The 24,081-nt window shown below is 36.8% G+C and overlaps 2 protein-coding genes across 2 annotated transcripts; one reads left to right on the top strand and one right to left on the bottom strand.

Annotated features, from left to right (window-relative positions):
- The first annotated feature begins 397 nt into the window (after positions 1-397).
- Positions 398-19,551, top strand: LOC131790808 (charged multivesicular body protein 6-A-like). Its single transcript, XM_066170631.1, has 11 exons — positions 398-444; positions 553-605; positions 10,851-11,003; positions 15,023-15,067; positions 15,916-15,980; positions 16,643-16,730; positions 17,160-17,267; positions 17,511-17,573; positions 17,655-17,735; positions 18,213-18,282; positions 18,532-19,551. The coding sequence occupies exons 3-11, from the start codon at positions 10,923-10,925 to the stop codon at positions 18,588-18,590; spliced, it is 660 nt and encodes a 219-aa protein (XP_066026728.1). The 5' UTR covers positions 398-444; positions 553-605; positions 10,851-10,922; the 3' UTR covers positions 18,591-19,551.
- Positions 19,422-24,081, bottom strand: LOC131769822 (probable tRNA(His) guanylyltransferase). The gene is made up of 7 exons (XM_059085549.2): positions 23,909-24,081; positions 23,701-23,832; positions 23,303-23,347; positions 22,706-22,875; positions 22,507-22,595; positions 20,456-20,563; positions 19,422-19,797 (listed from the first exon to the last, which is right to left on the bottom strand). Exons 1-7 carry the CDS (start codon positions 24,010-24,012, stop codon positions 19,669-19,671), a joined length of 777 nt encoding a protein of 258 aa, XP_058941532.2. The 5' UTR covers positions 24,013-24,081; the 3' UTR covers positions 19,422-19,668.

The raw sequence follows: 24,081 nt of genomic DNA, 5'->3' as shown, positions 1-24,081 counted from the left end.
ACATTTCAAGACTGTGCCGCTAACTCGTAACTCCCTCCCAGCTGCAGTGAAATCCTGCTCGGACTTTAATACTTCTTCAAAAGAAACTCATTAAATTTTAAAAGCTGCAGTAGATATTTCGTAGAGATACGCATGCATATATTATTTTTAGTAATCCTGATTTATAGCATTTTTTCTTTAATTTTTACCGTAATACCCAATTTTATGTTTGTATAACAGATGTAGAGCCATTTTACTCATGGAAATGCTGTTAATAAACCGTTATTATTATCATTATTTGCAGCACTTTTAGACTGCGTGATTTCAGTTCCGTGTAAGTGCTTTGTAACCGCGCTACGCACATGTGAGGAGTTTGCAAGCGGTTTCCCTCTCGCATTCGACGGAGAGTACTGCTCATCACAAGAGTACGTTTTTCTTGCAGGACGGGGACACCATGGTTTTAAGGTGTTGTCCTTCTTGTGCTTCGCTATCTCTTCTTCTTCTATGCTTATCTTCACATACTTGGGTGGGATCTAGTTCTAATTTGACGGTAACGTTCTTTCCTTTTTGTAGCTGCTAGGACTACACAACATACCCTGACTGCGGTCTGAAGAAGATATGCTCAGGTACAGTGACTGGGGGAACAATTTTAGAACTGTTTAAGTTAACTGCCCCATTTCCTTGAGAACATATGGATAAGAAATTTGTTATCTACTCGAATGATTTTTGTGAGTGCGCTTGTTGACAAAGGTAACAAATTGCAAACTTAAAATAACAATTTACAAGGAAAAAAAAAGGAAACAAGTTATTTAGAAAACGAATACTATCAATCAAGCTTGTCAAAGCAATAAATATATAGAGGAGAAAGTATTTTTAAAATAAATTTAGACTATGTACAATCGTTACGATATAAAAATAGGAATTCAACCGGCGACACATATAATGGACAACTTTTTTCCAAGTCGAGAATTTTTACCTGGAGTCGAGGATATTTTTGCCGAGTCGAGAATTATTTCTTCGAGTTGAATTCTGACATCCAATCAATAATTTTTTCCTCTAGTTGAGATTTAGTTATCGAGGAGGGTGTGTAATAGTTACATGACAAATGGTTTTTCATGATACTACATACAGTTAATGGCAATGGAATTTTTAAAGAAGTGTTTGTATTTTGAAAAAAGGAACAGTTTTTGAAAGTGGAGTTTCATTAAAACTGCCACAGAACTCCTTAAGGAAATACAATGTTACATAACGATATAATTAAAGCATAAATGCAAGTGTTAACACGAAAGTGTTTCTTTGCAACATAACTGTCGATGTTATATGTAGACCTTCAATTTCATATTGTTATGGATATATATTTGGCAGAATATCTACTCCATGAGAACAAGTAAAAACTGAAATCCCACGTGGATTAACTGTATGGGAAGATAGTCGTTTTACTATCTTAAATGCAACACAACACAACAGAACTCCTTAATGTGAAAGTACAATCTAATACAATATGTTACATTACTTCAAAAGTGCTAACTAGAAAGTGTTTCCTTGTAACATAACTGTCACATTAATTTCACATTGTTATGGATATATATTTAGCACAACATCTACCCCATGAGAACAAGTAAAATCTGAAATCCTGTATGGATTGAAAATATATGGAAAGATACTCATTGTACTATCTTAACTACAACACAACACAAGAGAACTCCTTTGAAAATACAAGGAATATGTTGCATTACTACAAAAGTGTTAACACAGAAGTGTTTCCTTGTAAGATAACTGTCAATGTTATATGCAGACCTTTTATTTCACATTGTTATGGAAATATATTTGGCAGAGCATCTACCCCATGAGAACAAGTGTAAACATATGTAACTTAAAATCCTCATGTGTGGACAGCAGACCACTTACATGTTTTATGATTTTAGATTTATTCTCATCTGTTAAATTTAAAATTGGGGAATCTAAAAGTGCCTCTGTTACCTACTCTTCATTCATAGAGTGTGGAAGATGTAACAAGTCAAAGATTTTTTTGATTTCTTCATGGAAGAATGTTACAACAAATTGGTTATCATCTTGTGATACCTTGACTTGGGCATAGCAGTTTTCAATGCTTTTAACCTTTTTCTGGGTTAGGCCACAGTGACGACACTTAGGGATTTTGGCAGAGAAAGATCCATCCGCAATCTTTTTGTGGCACTGTGGACAGGAAAGGTATCTTCCAAACACTGTCAAACCCTTGATCTCAATCTTTGCCTCTGTTGTCATAAAAGAATCTGGTAGTTCAAGAGGCTGGGCTACAGGTTCAGTGAAGTCTTCTGACTCTGACAGTGCACAATCTAGCAGTGTTGGTCCCAGAGCCAATTTGTCAGACTTGAAATTTTTATAACTCTTACATTGTGAAATATGTGGGTCTTACCTTCCTGAACATCATTAATAAAATCTTCCCACAGTGTTAGTTTTATTGTTCCTGATGGGTCAGTGAGATAACAGTCAGCCTTTCACTTCACACCATTGATTGTGGTCACTGTTTTAGCAGCACCCATACAAGTGACTGTGGCTTTTATAGTGATCAGTTGCTGAAAATGTACTCCCAATAGTGATGCGATGTTGTTTGTGGTATAGGTTTTGGAGAAAATAAAACTTTAGTTTCAGCAAGTTGAAGCCTGTTGTTCATAAGTATTTCTTTGAACTGCCATATTCTTGAATTCTAAAATTGCTTAGCTTCACAGGGCTACTTGCTTTACTTCTGGTCTGCAGGTCACTGTGCTTCTTTGGTGAAAAGCAGATTGCTCTTACTGTAGTATCATCTGCTGTTTGCATAACTTAGTCAAAGTAAGTTAACTTTGAGCCTTTTTTTAGCAGGGAGACAGATGAAGCCACTTAGTTCTGTAAGATTGTCCATTTTGCACCTGTTGAGAGAGATAGTTGGATCATAAAATTATTTTTAGAATGATAAGTTTGATGCAAGATTATTCAAGGCAGTGTACAAATATTGTACAAATGTGCTTTTTAGAAGTAACATGGGAAAGTCTTGTTTCTGAGAATATATTGACATCCATGTTTGAATAGTTTAAGTCCTTGTGTACATCTTCAATATGTCTATGCAATGACGTTGAATTGAGGAAACATATCTTACAAGCAGTTTGACTTGTTTCATAGATGGGAGTTACAGAAAGTTTGAGACACCCTTCTGTTCATAAACATAGCATTTCTTCACCTTGTGATCTGTGTATGGTTTTAGCAGCTGCAGGTCTCAGTGGAAACTGCTTTCTTACAACTTGAGCTGTTCTATTTCTTCCAACTGCAAATTGTGCAGTGGCAGGTTTGATAGGAGTCCATACACGTTCAACTCCTTGGACATACAAATGCCTGTTATCATATCTAGTTTTTTCTATACAAAACTATGTACATGGCACATGCATAAACATCAAGGACATACTGAATATCCATGTTTGCTGTCCATGCTTTAAGGCAAGCAGGATTATAATTATTGATCCTTAATTCATTTGGTTGTCTTTTCAAAAATATGGTTGGAGAATTTAAAGCTGACCTGATAGCCAATCAATAGCTATTTTCAGTAAGTTTTAACTTTAGAAGCAGTTCCCCAAAGGTAATAAATTCACCTTCTTTCAAATCATTTAATTGTTTTTTGATAGTTTTCCAAGTATCTTTGTGTTGTTTAATTCATGTTGTGGTATATCAGTCCCTTAAGGATAGAGAATTTCAGTTGCCCTCGTAGAAGGTTGTGGGTAATTAAATCAACATTCATTCTTTGATTTCTTTTTACAAGTGTGAGAATGACTGTGAAATTGCCTTTTCACCAGTTTTTGCAGTTCAAGATCACCAACTGGCCATTGACAACTGATGATCTGATTAATAAAGTCTGTAACACAAGTATCATCATCAACTCCAAATACTGGAGCACTTTCTAGCCATATAAGCAAGAGGTTGGACATCATTTAAGAGAAAATTTGTTAGAAACTGACTAATTTGATAATCAAAATGTCCGGCACATATTACTAGATCACTCTGAATTAGCCTGCATTTTCCATCCCAGCTCATATTTTCTAGCTCAATGTTGCTGTACACTTTGTTATCAACTAACTGACCAAGTATTCTAAGCAAATGGATCCAATGTGTTTCTGCTGAAGAGAAACTGCAAAATAAAGAGGCTGGTCCTAATTGCCTTATCATTGCAAACAAGCTTTTTTGGCCTTTTCAAAATATGGCGGTGAACCTCTTAATGCTCTCAGAAATTGAAATCCTTTATCATGATGAATCAATTTCTCTATTGATTTGCTATTCCCTTTGCTTTTTGAAGTTTTTCTGCTTTGAAGATGTTCTCAACACACATAGCAGCCCTTTGGTCTTACAGTCATAATTCAGATTTACAAATGTCACTATAATGAACACGAAGAAGTCTTGCTTTGATCAGCTGTTAATCCTTCTTGTCTATACAGACTGCTGTTACTGATAAGCCAGTTGGCTGCCTGGACAACTTTATACGGTCTTATGTTGAGAGGCAATGCTAAACTTTTGTATTGTAATCTTCTCTTTAGATTAACCTTGATTGTACCAGTTTCAGTGGGTAACCTTGGCAACATACTGACAGTATCAGATACTTCTGCTGGTACATTTATAACATTTCCACGTATTTTGAACTGTCTTCCTCTTGGAGCCTGCATTAATTTTTGAAATGCAAGTCTTGGAGCTAGAAGTTTACATTCCAATCCATTCAAGTCAAAAAAACTCTGGTTTTGTTGCAAATTGCATTCCATTCACAAGAGCAGCAGGAGGAACTTTATTCTTTACTAAGTAATTGTTGCATGTTCTGCACAACCACTCTTTACTTTTTTGATTGGTCAAATATTTTCCTGCAGCTGCAGGATTTGATTTTCTTCTTGTGTCAGTGCAAGAAACCACATTTTTTTTGTTTTCCTTCTTCCTCTTTGTAGTAGTTGTAGCCAGTTCCTTTAGACATTCAGTGTTCTGATTTATTTTGGTGGTAATACTTTGTTCTTCAACCTCACATTCAAGACTAGGATTGTTTTCATGATATTTTCCCTTCCTACTTTCATCAGCTCTTTTTTTCCCTATATTCCCTCATGTAAGCATTGTGCTTGGTTTTTGCACTTATTTTATGAGCCATCTTTTCTTTCTTATATTCCCTCAAGCTACTATCATTTTGTTTTTCAACGTCACATTCAGTGATCTTATTGTTGTTAGAGGTAGGACTTTGTTTTTCAATGTCACATTCACTGTATTGATTGTTGCTAGAGGTAAAACTTGGTTTTTTAACCTCACATTCACTGTTTTGACTGTTTTTGTTAAATTTTCCCTTCCTACTTTCATCAGCCTTCTTTTCTTTCCTATACTCCCTCATGTAAGCATTGTGCTTTGTTTTTGCACTTGTTTCATCAGCTTTCTTTCTCTCCCTATATTCCCTCATGTAAGCATTGCCATTCCTTTTCACAATGTATTTTATCAGCCTTCTTTTCAGTGTTCTGATTGTTAATGGTAGAAATTTGTTTTTCAGCCCCACATTCAAGACTAGGAATGTATCCATTTGTCATTTTTTTCTTTTTTTTCTATATTCACTCATGTTAGCATTACATTTCCTTTTTGGACTGTTATGTGATTTTTCAGAGAAAACATTTTGTTCTGTGATATTTAATAATTATTACTATGCTGAGTTTCTAATGAGTTAGAGCTACATGTATATGGCACTGTTGATACATAATGTACTTCATTTACATGACCTTAATATATTGTTGCAGGTAGCTGTTGTGATAAATGAACTAGCTCTATCAAAGTTGTGTGAGCAAAATTTTCATGGGATTCTACAATATTAATTCTCAAATTTGAGACTCTGCAACTGCTTGCACAATGAGGGCATCACACCATGAACCTTGCAGTGACATATTTGTCAAATATTCATTCCATGAATTCTGGGTATTGCTTTCAATAAAATGCTCTGGGTTTTCCCTCAGATAATGAATACCAGCTTGTCTAACATACCAGTGATGACTTGGATCACCATATAACTGATGTGAAACAGCTCTGAAAAAACAGTCACCTCCACCACCAACATCTTGGGGTCTCAATCCCAGCTGACGTAATCAAAAGTTTAACAACATGGTCGAACCTACTGACAATGTAGTTTGACAGTTGACACCTTGTTGAGGGCCTAGACTTAGTTCAATATCACCTGATGTCAAGAGCTTCATTCTTAACACACAAAATCTTTCAGTGTGGCTACTTGATTTTGTTGTTTTGTGGTTAGCTAAAGAAGGATTATTTGCTCCTTTGCTTTTTCTTAACAGCTTGTTTGCAGTTACTCTGTTTAGATTCACGAAGTTGGAGAAAAAACAGTCAGATCTGTTTAGGTACTTTACATACCAGAACTTACAGTCAGTGGCTAAGCTGTAAAATCTGGAAGATTTATGAGTAGATTTCCTCATTATAACCTCGAATTTGCATCTAGCTCTTCTCTTTTTCATGGACCTTAAAATCTTCCTCACCGATAATCCGGACAGCTCTCGCTCTCTATGTCGTTTCATTTGTTTAACTATTTTTTAATATCAATCACGATCTCTCGCACTTAAATGTAAAGAAGATCCAACATCAATGCTGGTCATATTTGGATTGGGTGATTTCATAAAATAAACGCTTACATAATTTTAAAACAGATTACTACCACTAGCATAACTTAGTTCATATAGAAACGCCATAGCTTTCGTAGATGATTGGTCAATCGAAGATGTTTTCACTTCAGGAACAAATAACACCTATTTAATCCCACGACGGGTCTCAAAAATCCCCAAACGCGGCTAAATTTTCCCCATAAGAGGCTCAATTTTCCCTGAAAGGAACTCAATTTTCCCCAGAAAAGACTCAACTTTCATCAAACGAGACTCAAAAACTCCCTCAAAGGGCTCTTTTTTCCCCAAATGGAGCTGATGAAGCTTAATTTCGTTCCTTCCAAGCACCAAAGTCATCAATGTCAACCTTGCAGCGTAGCCATTCTGTTGGGGCCGAGAGCATTGCTGTAAGACTTGCAAACATCTTTTAAAGCCTTTCATTCGGCCGGATTGACCTGCACTACGAAAGCTGTGGCATATTGAGAAGGAACCTTTAAAGAAATTCATCATAAAAGTTAGAAAAGCTACAGTTCACTCACCGTATTCACTCCAGAACCTCATGTTTCCGCTGCTAGATGCCGCTTCAGTAAAAGCACATGGACGAAGCTCCGAGATTAGGTGACGGGTGTTACTGTTTCGCTCTGGAATTCATTGGTACCGAAAATCCCTCGTGTGTTCGTACTCGAATGCAATTGGTGCCGAATATCTCTTGCGTGCCCGTGCAATTCCGAACACGGGACGATTGTATATCGACATGGTTACTTACACATTACGCGAGGTATTTATTTGCTCTTCGCTTCATATAACAAGTCACCTAGGGTCACCTAGGATCACGTAAGGGAAACCTTGTGAGTTTGACGTCATTTTTTGCGCTACATGAAAAACTTATCCAATTTTTTACGCTCTTACATGCACATTGGTGTCTACGTGCTGACGCACTAGATACCAAAAACACTTCAAATTCTCAGTCTACATATTTTGTACCCACTCTGCAGTCTACATTTTGTATCCAGTCTGCAGTCTGTATCTGGTCTGCAGTCTGTACTAACAGGTATCCGTGGCACCAATACAGTTTATTTTTGGTTACAGTTATTCGCACAAAACACACAATCTACCACAAAACACATATGTGTGAGTTAATTCGGTATTTTCGTTCTTTTTCGCGTTAATACTCTTCTTTCCTTTTGAACAGTGTAGGCATCACTTAAAAAGTTTCAAGTAATCCACCCACCCCCAAAAAATTACACTTGCATCGAAACGTCGAAAATATATCAAGTCGAAGGAACAGTTTAGGTCTCGGTCCGCATATTTGTCAACAAAATAAACACATACCCCTTAAGTTAATAGGTGGGTTAACACTAGACCCTCAAGTACACTTCAAGTGCACTTAGAACGTACTTGAAGTGCACTTCAGTTTTCTGTAGAAACAACGTTCAGATGCAGGTATGATTTCAATGCAGTTTTCGCGGAAAAATTGTCTAAGTTGTTGAATCATATTTTGCGGAAAATCGCTGCAGTTCTTGGTTTTGATGTCGGTGTGCTAGCGGATATGGACCCCCCAACAAAACTGAGTGAAACATCACCCTTAACGTTGTAGTAGAAATAGGTAATACTTCACGTTCCAGTGCGTACTAAAGCATGTTTTCATTCAAAACATGCGTATCGCCAATGCATACGAACTGGCAGCTGGAAATGACCCGTCGGATGTTTCTCTTGACCAAGGGAAAATGCACAAGCATTTAGTTTAAAAATGCTTCTTCTACAGAACATCCAATGCCCGATTTCCCAACAGAACTCTAAACCAGTTCTGTGGTCGTGGCCATACCCAATCTCTTCTCCTTTGCCACTGGTTCTTTAACAGCGACTGATTTTGAACAAGGAGCATCAACAAGCGCCGTCTTTGTCGCTAAAAGTTTCTTGTAGCGGAGGAAATACGTGGAGAAGGCAAGATGAATAAAACTAACTCGTCTCACCAACAAATTAAACAAGACAGACATTAACGTGAAAATAATCTTCAAACTCCATGCTCGAATAATGATCAGTCCGGTGTCACAGCGGATTTGGACCCCCCGGTCCAAATCCGCCAACGGATATGGACCCCTCCTGAGCAGATTTGGATCCCCTTACCAAACTTTCCTTATAAGCATCGTTTGTATCATATTTGGTAACTAAATCTTTTTGCAAGCTTTTTGTCGATATTCTTTTTAGTCACAACACAACATTCCTCAATAAAGGTAAAGAAAAACAGCCATTTCGTTTCAATTCTGCCGCATTTATTATAGCGAGTCATACAGTATAATTAGATAAGAACAAACTACTGCATTCAAACTATTGAAACTGTTACAATAAATCTTTGCTTCTTCTGATGCAAATCAACGTTGCTACGAAACGTCATAATAACAGTGGAGACTATTGTGTCCAGACAAAAAAAAAATCTCAGTCTGATTTTCTAATTAAATAACATTAAACAGTTTCTGAACAAGAACGAAGTAACTACTCCTACTACAAGTCGTTCGTAAAGCCTATGATAAGTAAAAATGTTCTTATTCTGAATTCCTGGGACTCTCACCTTATTTTCAGATGCAAATAAACATTAATGTCTACGTCTCAGCAAAAGTGCAGACTATGACATCGAACTTTATCTTATTTTCTAATTTTAACGATTACTAACTGTCGAGGAATCCGAAATAACACCTTAACAATTTCGAAGACGTTTAGAGTCTGGCGGTCTGCAGACAATGCAAAGCCACTCGCCCTCGGGGGCAGTCATAAATCCCTCGCAGCTCATGTGTAACCATCCCTCGCACAACTCGCGCTGTACCATGTCGTTTCAACACACGAGCATTGAGCAACTGTACCATTACTCACCATACAATGATGTATTCCAGAGTGACTGACAGTGTGATGGCACATTTCTTTAAAAAAACTTGATGTCGACTTTTGTTTATTTCTCATAATTTTCTTCTTGCTTTAGATACATTATTTATTTCTTCCCACAAACCGATATCAACAATGATAACCTAATTTAAAGAGTGACTGAAACCTAAGGATAGTAAAAATGAAACAATTTAAATGTGAATAAACCTATTACCAAACGTCACACCCATCTGTTTACAGGCCGGGGAAACACAACGAAAAGCAAAAAATCTAACTTAAACTACGTATCACCTTCAATCGTGTTTTGGTTTGTTTCTCCAACCATAGCAACACCTCTTTCTTGACATAGAGCCTCTCCATCGAGTGTGAGTTCCAGTGCAGCTGTCTCTGTTTGTCCTCCTGAAGCATCATCTGGGTACCTCTTTGTTGTAATGCCAATTTTGTTACCAATAGTGTGACTTGTTTGGCCTGCTGTTGTCTCATCTGTCTGCCCACTACAGTCTGGCCTGCAAGCACTGCCACAGCTTCTACTGTCTGTCTTAGTTGGCACTTTGTTCCTAATGTGATAATCATTTTTCTTCATAATTATGTGACAAATACATGTCATAAAATAAATTAACCATCAATGTAATCATTAACAATGTTAACATGACTAACTTTCAAAACTTGAATATATAATAGGTTATGAGGATAAAATTCTTGTTCAAAACCTCTTTCAGGTAGCATAGCTGGCAGTTCTTCATCATCTTCCTCCTCATCTTGCTGTTTATCATCTTCAAATATTTTCTGTGGTTTCTGTTGGAGTTTGAAGAGTCTCAGTACAATGATAAGATTGTGGAAATAATATGTTTAACTAGTACTGACATCGACATTGTAAGCATACTTTCTTCTACGAATGCCCTTATAACTGTCGGATAAATGAATTGTTTAAACGATTCTCAACTTAGCAAAAAATTGTTCACAGCTGCCATAATTTTGCAACTAAGGCACTCCAGGAAGAGTTCTGATAAGTGGGACAATAGAAGAATATGGTTTATGACATGGATTTATTGAAACGCAGAGTCCTTCTTGAGACAATTACTGTAGTTGCTCATCATTAGATCAAATAAGCATGGCTCTTCTGACCACAGTGTGATCTGAATTGACTACTTTTTCTTCAGTTCAGAAACAATTTTTGCTAGGTGTGTCACTGGCTTTACACAGCACTGGGCACCATCATAAACACCAAAAAGAAATGCTTCATTCTCATGCTCCTTCAGCTGTTTCCCAGAAAAAAAAGTGTTGTCAGTGGTTTACTAACCCTTTATTTCCTGTTTAGAAACAAAAACATTAAAAATGTTCTAATTCTCTCAGGTGGTAAAATCGACCCAATACAGGCTAAATTGACGTCTGCATGAGAAAGGAAATTAGCTCCACTGAAACAGTATGGAAGCTATATTAAGTGGGAAGAAAGAGACCGTGCCGGCTGAAAAACCAAAGATTACAAAACAAGACGAAGCAGTTTTGGTGAGTAGCCAAGGCTTAACATTTAGCTTTAAGAGCCATCAAGTACTTCTGTTTCACAGAGAAGTAATGGTCAGAAGTCCATTTTTAGAAGGGTGTCTAAAAAACATTTCGCAGTTGTTAAGTTATTTAAAAAAAAAACAACTCTATGTTAGCATATAGAGAGTAATGTGTTGCTTGCACCAATCAGATCATTTAGGGTAAGTATCTCGCACTAATCAGATCACCGCATTAGGGTATGTATCTTGCGCCAATCAGAGCATCGTTTTTGTTCTTTGGTGTGAGAGGTGTTAAAATTTCAGCAAAGTAAAGTGGGATTCGGAGAGAGTGGTTCATAAAATAAATCATCATTCATTCCAGATAACAGAATCAAATAAACATGCTAACGATGGCAACTGAATTCGTCCTTGGCCAAACATAAACGACTCCACAAAATCACTTTCTTCAAGCATCGAAAACATTTCCATTCGTCCAGTGTTCTCAAAATTTACCCTTGAAACAGCCAAACGATTTCCCTCAACAGCCAATAATGACTGTTCAAACTAATCCAGAAAAATATAATCGGCACAGTCAACAAATTATGAATCTTGAAACACAGCTTGCCGTTAAAGAACTGCTCAAATCAAAATGTTTGGTACAATTCATCAACACCTCAAGCAATATTTGATTCAAAATTTTTCCACTCTCGTCGTGATGGAACAAAACCATGATCTTGCTACCATGCACAGAACTCCATTTTCTCTCGAACTATCCACCATTTTCACAGCACGAGCAACACGTTTACTATGGGTAATCTGAAGTCTTTCATTTGTCCAGTAGTATCGCATTTCTTATGAAGCGCGGTAAAATACAAGTTAAAAACACAGAAAGGCCAACATATCTCATTCTAAATTGTTTCCATTTTATAAACCGCTCTCTCCGAATCTCGCGTTACTTCGTTGAAACTTGAACACATCTTAAAATCAGCGAACAAAAACGACGCTCTGATTGGTGCAAGATAAATACCCTAAACGATCTGATTGGTGCAACAACATCAGATACCATCGTTAGTTATCTGGAATGAATGATTTATGGAGGGTAAAATCTGTCCAGACATCACACCAACCAACTCGTGCGGAAATTGAGAAGACTATATGAAGGCTTGAAATAATATTAAGAACGATTTTGATCGAGAAACTGGCCAGTAATATTCCACAATAGTGCAAATAATCGTGAAAGCTGATCGCGGAAAAGCGATTGCGTGACGCTCGGTAAGTTGTAAGATGACATGTTATCACATACCAAACGAAAAAAACTCTTTAGATCCTCAGTCTGCATTTTATATCCGGTCTGCAGTCTGCAGTCTGCATTTTGTACTAACAGATATCCGTGGCTCCGATACAGTTTATTTTTTGTTAAGTTAATCGCACAACACACACAATCGACCACAAAATACCCGTGTGTGAGTTAATTCGACATATTTGTTCTTTACTGCGTTAATACTCTTTCCATTTGTAAAAATGTAGACATCACTTACAATGTTTCAATTAATCCAACCCAAAAAATAACTCTTGCATGCATAGCATGCCTATGTTCTTGTAAATGATGTCATGCATGTATTACGGGGCTGTGCACAAAGAATGACATTAGCCACAAATTTTGGGCTCATTTGATAAGTGTGATGGTTTGTGGCCTACGCAAGAGCCTCGTCGATTAAGGTCGAGACTGATCGGGATATGAAAGGTACGCATTTAAAGTTTTATGTTAAAACGTGTTTTTCCTCTCCTTTACTCACAAAGCACATGCCAAACAATTTACATTCTATCATGTACCATGAAAACAACGTCCTACAGTAAGTCCAATCGGAACATACCCAATCATTGCACTACACGAACATTAGGCAATTTTTCATGTACTTGAATTGTATTCCATCAATCAAATTCCACTTTGCCACATTGGATTTCGCTCTGTCGCGTGTCATTTTCTTGTAAACAACCTGCATTTTATTACGTATTCGAACGGCGTTGTCCAACCCCACTGAAAAAAATTCACATGGAACTAAATGCTACAGATATTAAGTTTTCCACGTAATTCTCCCGCGTTTGACTTTTCCTATGAATTTAAGTCGCTTCAAGCTACCTTGGACCTACCCCAATTGCGTGTTAATTCGTTGTGAAACAACCTGCATTTTATCACGCATTTCAAAAACAGAGGGCAAATTCCAGATAGGCAACGACCAATCAAGGAACCCTCTTTGAAACAGTTTCATTTTCTAATAAAGAATTGATCTTCGCAGTTATGAACTCTACTGAGCTAGCAGTTGAAATAAGGCCTGAAAAAAATTCAGGCCCGTACAGGATTTGAACCTATGACCTCGGCAATACCGGTGCAATGCTATACCAACTGAGCCAACAAGCCAACCGGGAGCTGGTCGTTATGTTGGATCCAAATAAACCTTCTTTATTAGTTTCTTTAACAGCAGTGCACACATATGATTTTCATATGAAGATTTAGGATATATGAAAATTTCACATATTTGCACTGCAGTGGAGAGATGAAATTAGGAGATCCTCGCAGCTAAGAACACTACTGAAACGAGTAGTTGTAAATAGGACCTGAAAAAAATTCAGGCCCGTACGGGATTTGAACCCATTACCTCTGCGATACCGGTGCAGCGCTCTACCAATTGAGCTAACAAGCCAACTGGGAGCTGGTCAATGAATTGGGTACAAATAAACATCCAAGTGAATGAAGATTTTAGATATATGAAAATTTCACATATTTGCACTGCGGTGGAGAGATGAAATTAGGAGATCCTCGCAGCTAAGAACACTACTGAAACGAGTAGTTGTAAATAGGACCTGAAAAAAATTCAGGCCCTTACGGGATTTGAACCCATGACCTCTGCGATACCGGTGCAGCGCTCCACCAATTGAGCTAACAAGCCAACTGGGAGCTGGTCAATGAATTGGGTACAAATAAACATCCAAGTGAATGAAGATTTTAGATATATGAAAATTTCACATATTTGCACTGCGATGGAGAGATCCTCGCAGCTACTACTAGTTCAACTACTCGTTTCAGTAGTGTTCTTAGCTGCAAGGATCTCCTAATTTCATCTCTCCACAACTACTCGTTTCAGTAGTGTTCTTAGCTGCGAGGATCTCCTGATTTTCATATGTTTACAGCCATTATTTACCACTCCAAAGGTTTATTTCGATCCAACATGATGCCGAACTGTTTATTCTTCAGCAAGGGAAATGTATTAAGCTGGCTGTTTCTAACCGTCTTATGATATGTCAACGCCAAAACCATCTGAGGAAATGAAGTTCAAAACATCAGTCACCATGATGATTTTTGCCAGCCTCTCACAACTTACGCAGCTTCAATCCTAACCCACTCTTGAAGTTTTTCTGGGGAAGCAGGTTGTTTTGGAACCAAGTCTGCATTTTACCCCTGTTCTACAGTCTTCAGTTTGCATTTTACCCCCAGTTAGCGCTTTACCCCCGGTCTGCAGTCTGCAGACTGGGGGTAAAGTCAGCCTTCAGCCTTGGCTGCTAACCCTTACCTTGACCTTGATTATTCTGGATAAATGACTGTGAATATATGAAAATAATGTATGTAACAATAAAGGCGTTGATATGAAATGAACTCTACTTGAGTATCAGTGAAAATAAGGCCTGAAAAAAATTCAGGCCTGTACAGGATTTGAACCCATGACCTCTGCGATATTGATACAATGCTCTACCAACTGAGCCAAGTCAATATGTTGGAACCAACATATTGACCAGCTTCCAGTTGGCTTGTTAGCTCAGTTGGTAGAGCGCTGCACCGGTATGGAGAGGTTATGGGTTCAAATTCTGTACAGACCTGAATTTTTTCAGGCCTTATCTTCACTACTGCTCAAGTAGTGTTCATTACTGCAAAGATCCCTTTTATACTTACATAATTCTGGATATCACAAAAACCTTATCTAATAATTGTTTATTATTTGTTATTATTATAATTAATATTGTTAATGCTATTCTTGTCATTTCATTTAGCTATTGAAGCTGCAAAGGGATAAGTTAAAACAACATCAGAAAGAGGTAGAAAGGAATAATTCTTTTAGGTGCAAAATGTCTTTGATAGGGCACTAGTCTTTAATCAGTTCTAATAGACCACATACCCTGGGGGTTCCAATAATTTTCCATCTGTTTTAAGCAATACACCTACTTTCTTTCTCTGAAATTCATATCACAAGAGTGAAACTTGAGTTTCTATTAGCCAACTACATTGCATTGTTTGCTGTGTACTTCAAAATTTATTGTAACCACATGATACTCCAAATTGATTTGGTGTAGTTTCACTTTAAGTTTATGATCTGTCTTGAGTTCTGTGGCTAGCTTCATACTTTAACCCTTAAACTCCCAAAATCTAGTTGTTAATTCTCCCCTCTTGTTACTTCACATTTCCTTGTAAATTAGTTTCAAGAATTTGGTATTATATCAAGACAACTTCTACATGATAAGTATGAGTATAATTCTCAGAATGTGTTAGCTGGATAATGAATGGACATTATAGGGGGAAGTTACATGTTAATTACTAATGGGAGTTAAAGGGTTTAACCAATTAAATAAAACACCGTTCAGACCTTTTTACACTTGTAACCACAACCTGGTCAATGATACTTGAGCCTGGTAGCATGTTGCAGTTCTCTTTGGCTCTCTGTTATGTTCTACTTCATTTTGATTACCTCCTGAAATAACTTTGGCTCAGGTTTACAACACTTCAAATTAAGCCATGCCCTTCAAATTGTATGCTTCAAAAATCAATCTAACAACTTCTTTATATAGAGTGTTCAAATACAACCCAAATGTATTTGCCTTATCTGTGTCTGAGATTTTTTTATCTTTTCAGCTTTACTGATTTCCTAACAAATTCTACTTGAAACTAGATACAACAGAATCTTGAAAAAGACAGACAATTGGCAAAAAAGTTGTTGCAAGAAGGAAAGAAAAAGTAAGTTTTAATAACAATGTTTAAAACTGAAGGACCTAGAGGGCTTGAGATTGCAATCTAAATACTAACTAGAAAATTTGGTTGTGTGTACTGAAGTGATAAATTATGTTAATTGCCTCTCATAAAGAGTTTACAAAGCTGACATTTTGTGCTTTAGCCCTTCTCAGAGCAAAAGCCCTTATGTTAGCCCATTTTGTTCACCCTTTTGTTCTGGCAACAGGCTAAGGCTCGAAATGTCAGCTTTAGAAACTCTTTATGGAGGCCAATTCACATTATCAACTTAGTTGATAAAACTAAATTATCTTATTAATAAAATGATCTACAGTACAGAACAGTTTAAGTAAGTTTATTATGTTTAAATCTTCAGTTCTTCAAACAGTAAGGTTTTTTTATTTTCTATAAGTGCAATAAAAATTTTCAAGGAAGCATGATGAGTTAACTAAAGGTAAATACAACAATTTGTATACTTCAAGGGAACCTAAATGAAGCCATGAGGCGTATATAAGGTTAGATTTCCTACAAAAAGAACATAAGTTCATACTAACATATAACATCAAACAAGATGTATAGGTGGTGAGCCAGATCTGGGTCAAGGGGGAAAATAAGGAAAAATTGTTATTGATAATTGAGGAAAGTTAAATTTTCTCTTTTTTATTGTGCAGTGAAGCAAAGCTTCTGCTTAGGAAGAGGAAATACCAAGAGCAGATACTGGAGAGGACACACAACCAGCTGAAGAACTTAAAGGAAATGGTTTGTTGACAAATGTATAAATTATACTCATGCTCTTCATCAAAGTCATAGGAGCTTACCAGCATATTGTGACTCAACCTGCTGAAATCTCAGTTTATGACTTGAGACAAAGATGGACTTTAACTTATATTAACTTTAAAGGTTTTTTTTAGACTAAAAAGCTGACATAGATTTATTGCTCAGTAAATATTAAGGAATTTTTGTTGTTGGGGGAGGCAATTTTTACTGGGTAAGTGCAGCTGGCTTCCTAGAATTCCTATCTCATTATAGTCCATTCTTTTAGCAATAATCGGCCCCATCTTAGTCACTTTTGGTAACATGATAACAGCCTTAAACTGCAAATCTTTTTTCCTTTTTCACTCTTTGCACTTGACCCTTCATAAAGTAAAAGATTCAAGTAAGAGACAAACAATGATCATCTTATAACAGGTACAACAGGTACAAGATGCTAAGTCTGCTGGTCAGTTGGCTCAGATTGAATTTCAAGTGGCCAATGTACTGAGGGAAGGAAATGAAGCTCTGAAGAAAATGCATGAGGTGTGTAAAATAAAAAAGTAATATTTTCTTTGGCCTTTGCATTAATTCAATGATTCCATATAAGGTGACTTGGAACATGAGCTGATAACTGGAGTTGAGTGAACCAATCAGAACATTAGAAATGCAGTATTCACAGTTGAAAATTCAATAATTACTATTATAGCATGTCAAAATTTGCAAGTAGAATGTCATGTCAATTTTTTTTTTCTGATCAGACAAAGTGAATTGTTCTCTCTGTCACAGATAATGTCAATTGAAGATGCAGAAGGAATGGATGAAACCACGGAAGGAATTGAGTATCAGAGGGTGAGTGATATCAATTGAAAAGCTTTGATTTCTGCAGTTTTTAACCAAATATTAACAAAAACTTTGATTTTCTTTCTACAGAAGATTGACGAACTTCTAAGTGGAAGTTTGACTCAGGAAGATGAAGATGCAGTGTTACAAGAATTGGAGGAGATGACAAAGGTTTGTACTTTGTACCTTCTGCTGTCCTTATTTTCACACTAGGGTCCTTGATTATGAGCAGCAGAGTGGGAATGGGGATGCATTTATGATACAAGGGGTACAAAGCCAACCTCCTTCCCAGGGTCTCTCTTCTTCCCTTCCTTTATAGCAAAAAGAAGGGAAGAGGAGAGGTCCTGGGAACCAGGTTTGTTTAAAGCTAGGGCACTTTTGATTTAACCCAGTAAGTCCCACTAGTGACCAAGACAGAATTTCTCCTTACACTATCAGTACAATATCAAGCAGAAAAGTAATGGGAATAAGGAAAAATATCAATTAAGGGCATTATTGGTTGATCCAATTCCAAATTCTCCAAACCAACATCACATGAACTGTATGACAGACAGTAAGAAGATTTACTAATGAAATTTGGGAGTTAAGGATTAATAAGGGGGGAGGGTGTGAAAGATTTTTTAAATACCCTTTTCCTTTTGTGGTTAGTCTGTGACGGAGAAGCCTCCAGAGGTACCAACAGAGGAACCATTACCAGAAGTTACCTCAAAAGAACTTGGTATGTATGAGCTGTATTGCACAATTACATCCTGCCAGGATCTTTTTACCCTTTTTTTGTTGTCCCAAAAAATATCCATGCCCATCCAATGATGGATTTTCTTAATTTAAACTGCAGCTTTGCATCATACTATCCTTTTATTTATCCTGTTATTTTCTGGAACCACACATTGTTGTGAAATTTATAGCAGGAATTTGGTTGTTGGTCATCTCTCAATGTATGTTTATTTTTCTCTTTTTTTTCTAACAGTTGAGAAAAGACAGAAGGAGAAGAAAGATGAAAGAAAAGCAGAAATGGTCCCAGCATAGACGTAGCTGGAGTATTTCTATTTTACAAGCAATTTTTGATTATGTATTTTGCTACATTTCATTAGATTGATAGTACTTTGTTGTATTGTTGTTTCAGTTTATGGCCAGTGCTTTTAGCCTATCATAAAATTTTCTCTTAGTTATAGAACAGCATGGCTAAGATAAACTAACAAATTTTAAGAACACAAGAAACCTCATTAACACGTGGCCATAATGGATCTCTCTGCCCTAATCCCATCACCCCTAATGATACGTATTAACTCATTAGCATTCAAAGAACTGAACAATAACAGAACATTCCATTCAGCTAATTATCTGCACAAGATATTTAACCTGAGTTTACTGTCAGTAGTAATATTTAATACTGTGAGGTTCAGAACCAAAATTGCTGTTTTATTTTAAAACCTTTATCAGTCATTGCCTTAGCAGACATTTAATAGCAGAAAAAAAACAAAATGAATAAAAAAGCTTCAATCACAACTTGGAAACATAGCCATGTAAAGGGTTTTGTCCTGAACTGTATGCCTTCTTGCTTGCGGTTTCTTAGCAAAATTTATTTAAGCAATACTGTCCTTAAATTTTGTTAGATTAAGTGGATGAGAATGTTCATGTGTGTTAGGATAATCTGAGTATTTTCTATTCCATTTAAAACAGTTAATTACCCCTGGATAGTTGATCTGGCTTAGGTCAAAGGTTCAGCCAGTGTAGTATTTTGGCTATAAATCGATTGTATTCTAGGGTGTCATTCATCAGCTTTGTGTTAATTCAATAGTTGTACCATATTGATTTGTTTGTGTTGATTGCTGTCTACCTTTTTCCCCACCCACCCTCCCTCATTTTAGATCGCATGTAATTATGATAGTCGTTGCAGTTAGTGTGATTCATAGTTTTATTGTGTTTGTTTCAGCTTGTTATTATTTCTATCCTTGTACTATTTTCAATAAAACTTCTTCTGGCCAAACACCATTTCATATTTTTGTTTTGGGAGCGAAAAGGGGGAATTAATACATCTAGCTTGAAGTTGTGGCAGCATTACAAATACGTCCTTTGATCAAGATATTCCACAAAACCAAAGTGGTTAACTGTCCAGGATTTCAGGATGTTCGCTCCAAAATGTATCACCAATAATGTCAGTATGGTGGACAACAATCTGTCTCTTTGGTTTTCTAGTATTTTCTTCTTGAGCTGTGTCATTGATGTCGCAAACCTAGTAGGAGATAAACATGGATATAATATAAAAATATAAACAATAATTTAAGCCTTGACACCTTAGACTCAGTATCCATATTCTTCACACTCTTCTCTATACATTTCCTTTGGTACTGACAACAGAGAATTCATTCAACAGCCAAAGCTTCTCAGGTGGGCAATCATTTCCTTTATTCTCATGAACTCAATGAATTACTCAGCAGTGTTACTGCAAGGAGAAATTAGATGCTAGTCTTTTTTAGGGTTTAACCCTTGACCCCTAAGAGTGACCAATCTCTAATTTCTCCTCATATTATCAACCCTGAATCAAGCACTGAGGTCACAAAATGAAATGATCACCATTTTAAAAAATTTTTAGATCAATATCAGTATTTGGGCAACTGCCCACCTACCCCTCCCCTAACCCAACATTAACCCTAACTTGTTATCAATTCACTTTTGTTAGGTTAAGGGAGGGGTAGATGGGCAGTTGCCCAGATACTGATATTGATCCAAATTTTTGATTGTTAAAAAACAAATTCTCCTTGTCAGCACCTTAGGTAATGTATAGAGAACAATATGGAGAAAATGCATACTGATGTTAGCATGAGAAGGGTTGAAGGGTTTACATGAAGTGGAAATTAAAATTGAAAAACAAACTTAGAAAATAGTATTACCCTTTCCCAGACCAGAACTGATCCTTTTCTGTATATTTGAGGAAGGTTATTATAATTCATGTTGAATACAGAGAAGAGAAGCTCATTCTTGTCACTGGAAACAGTTCCCTAATTAAAGGAGATAGAAAACAGCACTGTTAGAAATTAGCCCACTCAAGGTAAGGGGAGAGGGAGGAGTTGGTAAAGCAAGGAGATATGGAGTATGGATAAACTCTAGTGAGACTGAGTCTTTCTTCATTGTAGACACAAGCTTGCTGTGCTTGTGCTTACATTGCCAGGTTTGGTTTGATTTGGGGTTAGAGTGAACAGAGATGGATAGGCCAGGAAATGAACTGTTGCTCCCCTGGCCATTTTTTCTACTGCATAAGTAGACATTTTGCTCCTTCCCCTTAGTTTCTCCTTTGCTAACAATCCAAGATAATAGGCAAACATTTCATGTAGAATTACTAAGCAGTTGAATGCCTACAATTTCACTACACTACAAGCAATGTCGAGAAAAGGCCAAATGGGACACTAAGAGCCTGTTTACATGGAGGTGGGGAACCCCAGGTGGGTGAGGTAACCCGCCTAGCGGTGGTTGAAAAATAAAATGTGTTTACATGCAATCTTACACTTGCAATTAAGGAGTTTGAACAGAGGCATCCCAAGCTCACATCTCTAAAAAGAAAAAAGATTAATTCATGGACACATATGTATTTATTCATGAAAGTTTAACGTGTCGTGTTACATGGTGTTTGGTTTTGTGAGGAACTGTTGACTTAATATGTTATATGAAATAGTTTGGGAAACCAAATATGGTTGATTTACAAAGCTAAATATTCTGAAATGTGAATATTTTACACTCCGATCCTTGTGTGTCTATTGCAGTTTCTGGTGATTTCTTCCATGAGACGGCTAGGAAATTTACAAAGTTTTAAAACATACATGTTTCACTTTTGAGCTTCTTGCTATGAACATGACCCCGGCTAGGCAGGTTACCCAAACTTGACATGTTTACATAGCAAATTGTCACCCTGGCTGACAGGGTTACCCTACCTGGCACACTGGGCAACCCGCCTAGGTGGGTCACCCCTCCTATCATGTAAATGTGATTAAAATAAAATAAGAAATTATATGGACAGGCGGGTTACCTCACCTACCTGGGGTCCCCCACCTCCAGGTAAACAGGCGCTAAAGGAAACAAGTTAGGGCCTTTCATATAGCTTCTTTCTTGTGTTAAACAGCTTGAATGTGCCATACTGTACCAAGGGGAATTTGCTGACCATTGCAGTTTTGTTTATCAAATGTGAATATTAATCTCTATTAATATGAATCTAGACATCAATAACTGAGAGGCCTGGCCTGGGCACAGGTGGGGTGCATATTAGTATTTTCCCTTTCCTTAAGATTGAGCAATTTGTTCAGCATACAAGTCATAAGACTTGGCCAATGACTATTCACCATGCTAATCCATTCTAATTGCATAATTAGTAATCTAGCTAGCAAGCAAGCAACAAGTTTGTTTCTAGCTTTAAAAAAATTCTACTTTCCCTCCCACCCACATCATCCACAGTTTTGATTGCATCTGAATCTCTTATTGTGTTTGTTAATTATTCTTGATTACTGGACCGTTGGTTTAGTGTATTTGTCAAATATGTTTTATGTAATATTATTACCATTTAATAAACAGTCTGGTCCCCAAAACAAGTCTCTGTCTGTTATGGTGTTTAGATACTGTGTTTAAAGAACAACAATCACACACAGTCACACACACAGGCACACACACATGCATCTATCCTACCAAAGATTTTTGGAAATTTTCTGAGAAGAGGAAACTCAAAACAAATATTTAAAATTAGAATTGATAGAAAGTTCTAAAAGAGAAGGCATTTTGTTACTTTAAAGTAGGACAGCCAAGTTGGAATCCAAACTTCCCTACCAAATATCCTCAACCTTACCCTATTGTAAACATTTATGAACAGAGATAAAATTTTGACAAACTAAAAAGAAGAATGTTATGTGGCATGAGTGTGAGACAACCTTCATAATCAAGACACATCAGCTTTACTTACATTTAGTCTCTCCTCTGCCTCCTCTGCTGTTAGACCTGACTGCTTTACCAGACACCAAAAGCATGTGTTGTAGAGGTTGTTAATGTGACCTACAGAAATCAATAGACACTATGATGAAGGTTCTCTACAGTGGCCAATTTATATCATCAATTCAATTGATAAAACCAAATTATCATTGTTATAATATATTGATATTTACAATCTGCCTGCCTCCAGCTCATGTAGTCTCTTAAGTTTTTCTCACTGGGATAAAGTACAACTCGTCCATCAAACATGGGTGGATAAAGCAGTTCTTGGGTAGGAAAAAATTGATTCCAATAAAATACGTAGGATGAAGAGAACAGAGTAACAACATTCGTAATCAGCTTGCTGAAGAAGAGATTAAAAAAAATTATTATTAGGTGTATACCATATACTTGTTGGTAAGTAACCCTGTAAAAAGTATTTGAAACTAATCAGCAAATTATAGAAGAAATAATTTCTACTCATAATCATAGTTATAACCACTGATAACATATCAAGATGTTGATATATTAGTTTGGAAGGAAAATATCAACCCTTAACACCCTAACTTTAGTGTCCAAATTCTCCATACTTTTCTCTGTACATTTCCAAAGGTGCTGACAAGGAGAATTTGTTTAACAATCAAGAGTTTTTTTTAGTCAGTGATCATTTTCATTATTCTCATGACCTTAATGTGTGATTTATGATTTTGTAACATTGTAAGGACAAATTTGATCCTAGTAGCTCATAGAGGTCAAAGGATAAACAGATAAAGATCAGTTTCAGTCTTCACCTTGCTCTTCTGCTGAACTGTGTTGTGCTCCTTTTAAAAACCAAACTGAAAAGGAAAAATAAAAACATTCACTACAGCAGGAACCAGTCCAACCGATGTGCTCACATTACTGCAAATAATGTCACATATGAGTAGCTGTTATTGGGGGGTTGAGGAGTGGAACTCCCCCTCTATCCCTCTGTTTCAACCAAATTTAGTCCTTAAGGCTTAAAATAATTATTGTCAAAATTGTTTTAAGGGAGTGCCCATTTATCCTTGCAGGCAGGCCCCCTTTACCCAAGAACTCTGTTCCCACTGCTATTATGTACATGAGGTCTGTGTCACAATCTTATCACTCCTCCCTCACCCCCCAGCTTCACAAACCCTTCTTCCCCCCCCCCCCCCCCTTTGTACATTACCTGTATTCATCACTCTGTCCATATGCAATCACAATGTCAGTGAATTCCTTCATCACAGTCTCGGCACATTTATTCATAAGCTGCAGTGCTCTTCGATCGTTTGGTTTCTCAAAACCGTGGCCATCGGAAAATCTGAAATTACGATAAATTAAAATGAAATGAGTAAAACCATCAAGTTATTTGATTAGGAACATATTTGCACGTGTACCTGTGAAAATTTCTTCCATCTATTCGAATAACGATCCAGCAGTTCATAAGGCACTGATCGTTCTGTTCGAACTTTTTTACATATTCATATTTACTTTTTGCCATTTTATCAGATAATTTTGACAGCAAACATAAAAAATTTTACTCTTCTTTTTGCCGCGAAATACCAGCCAC

This window comes from Pocillopora verrucosa, chromosome 8 (genome assembly GCF_036669915.1).
Source record: "Pocillopora verrucosa isolate sample1 chromosome 8, ASM3666991v2, whole genome shotgun sequence".
In the NCBI taxonomy this organism is placed as follows: Eukaryota; Metazoa; Cnidaria; class Anthozoa; order Scleractinia; family Pocilloporidae; genus Pocillopora; species Pocillopora verrucosa.
Note: the sequence above shows the minus strand (reverse complement) of the source record. Positions and strands in the feature narration are given on the sequence as shown.

Bases quoted from the DNA above. Each gene is read 5' to 3' on its own strand.
- LOC131769822 (XM_059085549.2), bottom strand. From the start codon at position 24,012: ATGGCAAAAAGTAAATATGAATATGTAAAAAAGTTCGAACAGAACGAT. The intron at 23,348-23,700 runs GTAATGTACAAA...TTTCCTTTTCAG, and splicing joins GGACAGAGTGATGAATACAG to TTTGGTTTTTAAAAGGAGCA. The intron at 22,596-22,705 runs GTAAATATCAAT...TGATTTCTGTAG, and splicing joins GAGCTGGAGGCAGGCAGATT to GTCACATTAACAACCTCTAC.
- LOC131790808 (XM_066170631.1), top strand. From the start codon at position 10,923: ATGGAAGCTATATTAAGTGGGAAGAAAGAGACCGTGCCGGCTGAAAAA. The intron at 16,731-17,159 runs GTTTGTTGACAA...ATCTTATAACAG, and splicing joins TGAAGAACTTAAAGGAAATG to GTACAACAGGTACAAGATGC. The intron at 18,283-18,531 runs GTATGTATGAGC...TTTTTCTAACAG, and splicing joins AGTTACCTCAAAAGAACTTG to TTGAGAAAAGACAGAAGGAG.